Source organism: Apium graveolens, chromosome 4, assembly GCF_009905375.1.
Source record: "Apium graveolens cultivar Ventura chromosome 4, ASM990537v1, whole genome shotgun sequence".
Classification (NCBI taxonomy): Eukaryota; Viridiplantae; Streptophyta; class Magnoliopsida; order Apiales; family Apiaceae; genus Apium; species Apium graveolens.
This window is the reverse complement of record NC_133650.1, coordinates 80,415,243-80,424,382: the sequence shown is the minus strand read 5'-3', so window position 1 is coordinate 80,424,382 and position 9,140 is coordinate 80,415,243. Positions and strand designations below refer to the sequence as shown.

The 9,140-nt window shown below is 36.1% G+C and overlaps 1 protein-coding gene across 1 annotated transcript; it reads left to right on the top strand.

The window, feature by feature from the left end:
• Nucleotides 1–2,596: 2,596 nt before the first annotated feature.
• LOC141718671 (uncharacterized) lies at nt 2,597–6,117 on the top strand. Its single transcript, XM_074521049.1, has 6 exons — nt 2,597–3,161; nt 3,279–3,430; nt 3,541–3,604; nt 3,725–4,082; nt 4,728–5,835; nt 6,103–6,117. Exons 1-6 carry the CDS (start codon nt 2,597–2,599, stop codon nt 6,115–6,117), a joined length of 2,262 nt encoding a protein of 753 aa, XP_074377150.1.
• The last annotated feature ends 3,023 nt before the right edge of the window (nt 6,118–9,140 follow it).

Sequence of the window (9,140 nt, the reverse complement as noted above, 5' to 3'; positions counted from 1 at the left end):
GATCTCAAGTCTAAGGATACTTGTACAACTATCACTATGTGAATAACTGCTGACACGTGAGTGAACTCCATCAGTTGTTCAGCTGGGCGAGTCATGTTCAGTGAACTTATTCTATAATAAGCACCTACATACTAGCTATAGTGTCACCACACAAATGTCTATGAGAACAGACATCCTTCATAATGAAGCAAGCATAGTATGTACCGATCTTTGCGGATTATTAATTACTAGTTAGTAATCCTATGACCAGGAACTATTTAAGTTTAGAGTTATCATCTTTTAGGTCTCACTATTATGACCTCATCATAATCCATAAAAAGCTTTACTCTAAAGTATGGTATATCTTATTTAAACATTTAAATAGATAAAGCCCGTAATAAAAACAAAACTAGTCTTTTATTAATATCAATGAAATCAAAACAGATTACACAGGAAGTTATTCCTAAATCCTAATACATGATTGGACTTAGGACATATTCCTTTCAGAGCTTGGGTACCCGAATTGATCTATACATAGAGGTATAGATCTGCACTGTATTCTAACTGATTAGCAGGATATGGGTGCGAACTTGTGTCCAGTCTAGTTTATTGATAATCGATGATAGTAGCTTTCATTCTCCTTTACAGAAATACATAGTTACAGATAAAATTAGATTATCGGTTCATTTAGCTTTTTTATATTATTGTTTATATATTGTGGACTTGTTGAGTAAATTATGGCTCACCCCTTTTTGTTGCTATTCACCTTGTCTTTTTCAGTCAAGAAAGAGAATGAAACCGTGTCAAGCAGCGGGACCCTCTAGCACCAAAGGTACTGATCCCGATAAAAAAAGGAGAGTTTTGAGCCACCTGAATAGGTGTAGTGTAGATAGACGTGGAGTGTGTTTTGAATAAAATAAATTTAATTTAAAACTTGTTTAGATAATGGTTTGTAATAAAGAGAGTTCTATGAGATGTTAAATTGGGTTTGTAATAAAGATAGTGTGTTGTTCTTGTTTTATACCTCAACCTTAAAAGATCCTGGATAGATATTAAAGGGGTTAGATATATGTTTGCATAATTGTTATACATGTTTGTATTATATTGGAGATTAGCAAGTAACCCCCAGATCTAGACCCCAGATTTGGAGGGCGTTACAAATATAATATTGGGTTTCTTTTGGATCGTTTAAAAATTATAAAGCCCAAGCCCGTGACAATTCCAACTAAAGGTTGTCATAATCCTAGATGGGCCTGATATTCGAACCCGCCCCACAGGCGTTTTTTGGCCCAATATCAATTTCATCTTGATCCATACTTTTGTTTTCTGACTCGTGGCCAATTTCCGTATTTGTCCACATGATTTCCTCTCCTTCACAATTTGTTCTCCTTTTTTCCGAAAATAATGCTCTTGACACCTGCAATATTTTCCCTCCTTCAATCATATCACCAAAATTTAAATTTCCTGAATTTTTGCCCATCATATCATTCTCTTGAGTATCATTCCCTGATTTTTGACCATCCTTATCTTTTACCGATATTTCAGGGGCTGATGGTTCTGATCTAACAACTTTCTCCGGTGCCTGAATTCTCCACCATTTCTCAACCATTTTGAGCCTATCAAATTATTTTATCTTCTTGTTTGGGGTCTCATCCACGCACCGTATGGTCTAATTATTTATTCTCTGGTGTATCAAATAACTTATTGCACAACTTATCCACATGCCCAAAAATTCCACATATAAAACAGAACATTGGAACATTTTCGTATATGAAAGTAATCCAAGTCCATTCATTACCATCCTGACGGACTTTCATTCTCCTTCTTAATGGTTTTGTAATGTCAATGGTAACTCTCATACATATGTATTCTCCCCGGACGCCTTTAAAGTTGCTTGAACATGAGCACACACATCTGCCTACTTGGTTCCCGATCTTCTGCATGACATTCTCATACATGAATCCTGGTTGCATGTCATGCACCTGTACCCACAGTTCGATTGTATTCAGAGGGACACATCGAGGTGTTAACAATATACAGCTACACAAGACTGTGAAGAAAGAGAAGTCTTGTTTCATAATACAATACCAAGTAGTACACAGGGGTGATAGCAACAGTGGTCATGTATGTAGCCTAGTGTCCAGGTGTCAAGTCTAAACAACAAGATACAGTTGTCATACAAGTTAGTTAGAATCAGTAGTATATAATAGAAGAATGTAAAGCGGATCAATAAAATAAACACAACTTATCCTCTATCTCTTTTTTTCTCTAAATATACAGTTTTATATTTCTGCAGCAATCTGTTTGACATGGTATTAGAGCCATTGTGCTCATTCTCAGATCTTCACGATCTTTCATTCTTCCGCACTTATTAACAGTTTACAAATCCTTGATTAAACAATCTGATTGAAGCTGTACAAGTTTCAATTTTGTTAACTGTGAATTCTAGGGTTTGTTATATCATTTATGTGAGATTCATCTTGTCCATACAATAACGGCATCAACACCTGGAATTGATGTCAATCATCCCTACTATCTATCATCATCTGATAATCCTGGAATGAGTCTAACTACGATCATTCTCAACGAACAAAATTACTCGCAATGAAGTAGATCAATGGAAATTGCTTTGTCCTCGAAGATGAAACTCAGATTTGTTGATGGATCCAATGTTAAACCAGCAGCATCTTCAGCTCTTGCAGGACACTGGAATCGCTGCAATCATATGGTAATATCGTGGCTTCTTAACTCCGTTTCTGCCGATATTCGTAACAGTATTATTTACATGGATTCTGCTCATCTAATCTGGAAAGAGTTAGCAATTAGATATGCACAGAGCAATCTTCCTAAGTTGTTTAATCTGAGAAAAGAAATTGCTCAGTTATCTCAAGGATCCATGAGTGTCACTACCTACTATACAAAGTATAAAACTCTTATTGATGAATTGGATAGTTTAACTGCTAGACCTAAGTGTGATTGTAACAAGTGTTCATGTGAAATTAATAACATCCTTAGTGTCTATGACTTGAACATTCAATTGATGCAATTTCTTATGGGATTGAGTGATGGATTTGCTTCAATTCGAGGTCAGATCTTACTAATGAGTCATATACCTACACTAAGCCAGTGTTATGCTATGCTTTTGCAAGAGGAGAACCAACGAGATATACATACTTTGACTGGTTTTAATACTGAAAATGTTGCTCTCAATATTTGAAGTAGTTCTCAAGGGCGTTTCTCAACTAGGCCTTCAACTGGTAATCAAAATACTGGTAATTATGTGAAGAAACCAATTGCAGATTCTTCAATTATCTGTGAGTATTGTCAGATGTCTGGTCATTTAAAGGATAAGTGCTTTTGTGTTGTTGGTTATCCCTCATGGCATCGACTTTATGGTAAACCAAAACCAAAGCCAAGGTTTGGAAATACTCAACGAGCAAGTGCAGCTCAAGTTGGTTTAGTGATATATCTGTGACATCTGATAGTTCGAGTGCTCCTTCAAGTGCATCTTCTCATGGTCTTTCAGATAGTCAATTTAAGAATCTGGTTCAACTGCTACAGACCAGCTTAAAAACCGAGGCAACTACATCCACTTGGCCATCTGCTAACACTGTTCATCTAGCAGGTACTTATTTTACTGCAAATGTCTATCATGTTAAGAGTTAATGGATTATTGACTCAGGAGCAACTGATCATATCACTGCTAGCTTAGAAAATCTGACTAATCCTGATCAATGTTCAGCAGGCTTCCATTTACCTAATAATACTACCATTGGTGTTACTCATATTGGTGATGTCAAATTTCAATCTGGTCTTATTCTACATCATGTTCTATGTGTTCCGAGATTTACTCACAATCTTCTTTCTATCTCCAAACTTCTTAAAGATTCTAATCTTACTGCTACTTTCTCTACTTCCTCCTATTATATACAAGCCCCTACTAGGAAGAGGGAGTTAGAGATTGGTAAAAGCAAAGATGGTCTTTACTTGCTCAACTCTGCATCCCTGGATTTCTCTGCGTCTACTAGTCCTATTAATCTACCCAGTACTAATGTTTTTGATTCGAGTTGTAATCACATTACTACTGCTTCTTGTGATATCTGGCATGCCAGATTAGGGCATGTCCCTGCATCTATTTTACAACAATTATCCGTAAAATGTACTTCTGATTTTAAAGATTGTGATTCCTGTCATTCTGCAAAGCAGTCTATTTTACCTTTTCCTCATAGTACTGCATGTTCCACTGAACTGTTTCAATTAGTTCATGCTGACATATGAGGTCCGTATACTAAACTTACCCATGATAATTGCAATCAGTTTTTGACTCTCTTAGAAGATAAATCTAGAACAACCTGGGTATTTTTATTATCTAGTAAATCTCAGGTTCCTTCTATTATAAAAGATTTTCTTGTCTACGTGTAAAATCAGTTTGCCACTACAGTTAAAGTGCTTCGTACAAACAATGGATCTGAATTTTTAAATAAAGAACTGTCTCATACATTGACATCTTTGGGGATCATTCACCAGACCCGTTGTGTATAAACCCCGCAACAAAATGGTAGTGTAGAACGGAGACATCGTCATTTGTTAAACATAGCTCGAGCCTTACGCTTTCATGCTCATTTACCAATTCATTTTTGGGGTGATAGTTTACTGACAGCTACTTAAATTTTAAACCGTCTTCCTACTGCTGTGTTGAATGGTAAATCTCCGTATCATATATTGTTTAATGAATCTCCGGATTATAGTATCATTCGGGTTTTTGGCTCTCTCTGTTATGCTTCAGTAGCTCCCCGACCTGCAGATAAATTTGCATCACGGGCTATTAAAGGTATTATGTTAGGATATCCTTATGGTCAAAAAGGTTATCGTGTCTTAAACTTGGAAACTAAGAAAGTTTTTGTCTCACAAAATGTTCAATTTGTTGAACATATTTTTCCTTTTCGAGATATTCCTTCTGTTGAACCTCAGATTTTATTTCACTCTCCTTCCATTATTCCGGATGACCCTTTGGGTACTGATCTTCCTTCGTCTTCTCTTCTGAATGTTTCACATACTCCATCATATACTAATGACACACCTGTGGATATTCACCCTGATTCTTCATCATCACATTCTTTCCATGACACTTCATCTCATCATATTCCTACTAGACCTATTCGTAATAAAACCGTTCCTTCCAAATATATGGACTATATTGGTTTATCTCAGCATTTTGTATCAAAAGCAAATAATGCTTTTGTTGTACCAGATAGCTTACACTATGATACTTTCAGCCCACAATACACTCATTTTTTGGCTAATATTACCAAGATTCTCGAGCCTTGCTCTTACAAACAGGTTGTTCACTACCCTGAGTGGTGTACAGTAATGGCTACAGAATTAGCTGCACTAGAGGCCAATGATACGTGGGATGTCGTTCCCCTTCCTGCCAATCAAAAACTTGTTGGTTGCAAGTGGATTTTTAAAGTGAAGTATCTTCCTAATGGTCAGGTCGAACGTTATAAAGCTCGTTTGGTGGCTAAGGGATTTACACAAACAAAGGGTATTGATTACTTTGAGACATTCGCTTCGGTAGCTAAAATGTCATCTTTTCGAACTCTGTTATCTGTTGCTGCAGCTAAGAATTGGACAATTGATCAGTTGGATGTGACAAATGCGTTTTTGCACAGAGATTTAGAGGAAGATGTTTACATGGTTTTACCCCCTGGTTATCAACCTTCTTCTGACATTCAAGCTCAATATCCTGGACAGGTTCTTGTTTGTAAACTTAAGAAATCACTTTATGGGCTTAAACAGGCACCTCGTCAATGGTTTCTCAAGTTGTATACTGCTTGTGACGACCTCAATCTTGGGGTTAGGAAATGAGGACTCACACACCTCTAATCTACTAATTAAATATGCATAAACCTCGATTAACTACTAACAGGATCAACAGGATAAAGTATGAGACAAGATTACAACTACCAATCACCGAATATAACTTACAAACCCTAAAATATTATTAAATAATCAGTATCGATTCCGGCTGGGAACCGACAGATAACCCATTGTATCTTTAAACACCTTTTACTAGGCGCGAGCTCACTCATAACCTGTACTACCTGCTCTGGCAAATGGAAGCCCTCAACGCGGTAGGGACCACCAGGTACGCTCTTACGAGCAGTGCGCCTAAGCCTGGCCATCTTCTTGCTTAACTGTCATGGTTAGATTAAGACAAAACAATGAGTATAAATCTCAGCAAGTAACTAAATAGCAGTTCTACAATAACAATTCTCAATATGCTTTGAACAAACTAGGGCATTCTATTTTAGCTACTCTAGGTGGCAGATTTCCATATATTCATTTTTGTTTTCTTTGAGATAAGGAAAGGTATCCGAAGAATAGCTGGGCTTTCAAGAAACAAGGCTCGAAACAGGATGAAAGCCGACATTCAACACAAATCATTATAGGATCAAAATAGATCTTTCGGTAGAGAAAAACAACAGTATTTCAAGATATAGAATCATTCATATGATCAACAATTTCAGGAATCAGGGTTCTGAGCTCTAAGCTCCACAATAACATAATCAACTCTTTTCAAAACAGTATAAACCATTTTCATTTCCAAAAATCAATTTACTGAATAAAAGTTTCAGTTCTTTTTCTTAAATAATCATTTAGAACCCTTGATTGGATCACTTATCTTTCCATTTCATTATATACGGGTGATCAGCCCGTATCGACCTCCATTCCGGTCTTTAAGGTACCATTCGGCATAATTTCAGCCTTAAATTGGACTAGTCCCACTAGCCTCTTACCATGACTGGACTAGTCCCACTAGCCTCTTACGTCTCAATCCAATCCATCAGGAATTCATTTGGAAAACCTTGAGTTGGAAAACAATAGGTTTTCTAAAATTCATTTTATCATTACCAAGCCTTTGAAATCATTCGGACTCTTTCAAGTCGAAACTCATTCTTAATTCAGATTTTAAAGAAACAAAGTTCAGGGAGTGAATCAAAGATACGCAAGGAACAATTCTCAAGGATTCTGCATCAAAGATAATAAGGTACTAAATTTGAAGGATCACTAATAACTTAGGGATCATTTGGGCGATCAAGAGAAACAGGGTATCATTAACAGAGTTATCCAAGATAATTTTAAGGTTCAATATGATCATGGCATTATAGGAAACTTAAACAGAAAGGCAGATTATCAATGGGTGAAATCAATAGGATTATCAATAACAGGTTATCAAGAACAAAGGGTACTTCAAATCAATATCAGGGTTTCATAAAGCAAGGGTTTCATACTTTAACAGTTCAATACTCTACATGGTATGAACAACATTTCCTTTACAATCATTTATACAAGTAATCAGAGTTACTTGCCTGAAATTGCTTTCCTGAGGGTTGAACTACTGCCACCTAGTATACTTTTCCCTTTCCTAGCCCGAATGCCCTCACGCTCCGAATCTACAATAAAACCAGAAATCTTAATTAGATTCCCAACTCTCATTCCCGGAACGATCACTCTATACGATAACTCGATTATATTCTTGACTCGAACTATACGAGTATAGCTTATACAAATAAGCACACAGCACATAGCACATAGCATAATTCTTTCTCATAGTTTTCATATCCTTATATACCTAGCAATCAAAGCGTACTCGCTTGACCTAGGCTATTTCTCAAATCAAACTAACACGACTCTTTTACGAGTACTAGACACATTCACAACCAAACATTTACGCGCATACTATCACTTATATCAATCGACTTAATTCCCTTTTCTTTTATTCCTTAATTCGAATCAAAACAACAATCCAATCAAGCAAAATCAAAGATTTTCACATATCACACTCAATCATTCCAAAATCAAGTTTTGACCTTTATTTCTTATGGCCTATTCGGCCTTAACACTTATCACAATCAAGAATCAAACATGCAAAAATAGATTTTGACATGCAAGGTTATATACCACATTTCTTTCTTATTTTAATCCCCTATTAAATCATTCCATTCATTAAGTCACCAAACCATGCACTACTTAGTGATTTCAACTCAATCAATCCATCAAATCAACATGCATACACTTAATCACCAAGTTATCCCCTTTTTATCTTGTTTTCATTCGGCAAGAACATAATTTTCAACTCAAAGACTAATTACTAGCATGCACTCATTGATCTCCTTTAAAACTATCATGCAATTGATTTTAAATCATACAACCTTAGTGTTTACCAAGATTATCTCACCAAATTCAATTTCCTTTCTTATTAACTCAAAAATTCGAACCTAAACTTAGCATGCAACAATAATTCATTCCTTATTAGTCTAATCACCATCCATGTCACACCCCCAACTTAAATAGCAAAATAATTATAGCTATTACATCATTTTAATGAGTATTACACAACCAAAATCCAAGATCTTACAGTTTAGGGTTTGGAACAGCCCAACACTACCAACTATTACATCTGATTACAAATACCGAGTCCTCACACAACTATTATTACTTATTCTACCTGAGCTCGAACATAAGCGTCAGCATCACAGGTCTTACGGGCAGTCTGCTTGAATCTAACCATGGCTGCTAGCTGTAATATCAGGGTAAAGCAAGAAGTGAGCCAAAAGCTCAACAAGTGTTAACAATACAACGCAAAGCATAAATCGAGATATACCTTTAGGAATGACAATGGAATGACATAATCAATGATAATCGAGAGATAAAACTTATGTGAGTTGGCATCATTTTGCTTGCATCAAAACAAATTTTAAAACCATTCTTAATCAAAATCATTTTATGACGCTACGGATTACAGCCGGTGATCAGCCGCGAAGTAATCCCGAACCTCGCTGGGTTCTAAAACATTATTGGGAATCCCTAGGCAACTTTTAAGCCTAATATAAGTGTGGAAAGGACTCGCGTCTCAGTCCAGATCCACCATTCAAGAAAACATTTGTCCCCCTTTGGGACTGAAAAATCCACGTTTTAATCATTTTAAAAACTGATGCCGATTTATGACAAAATCTCTTTCGACTGTAATTATTTTTATCAAGGGATTATAGATTAACTTGAAACACTGGAAATATGACACTAAATCTCAGGGCCATGATCTACTAGAATTTACTATATTAGGGTAATTGAGAGGTTTCCATAAACAAGAACTTAGA

Coding starts and splice junctions, on each gene's coding strand:
- LOC141718671 (XM_074521049.1), top strand. CDS start 2,597: ATGGAAATTGCTTTGTCCTCGAAGATGAAACTCAGATTTGTTGATGGA. Junction 3,162..3,278: donor AGATATACATACTTTGACTG/GTTTTAATACTG, acceptor AACCAATTGCAG/ATTCTTCAATTATCTGTGAG. Junction 3,605..3,724: donor TAACACTGTTCATCTAGCAG/GTACTTATTTTA, acceptor AATGTTCAGCAG/GCTTCCATTTACCTAATAAT.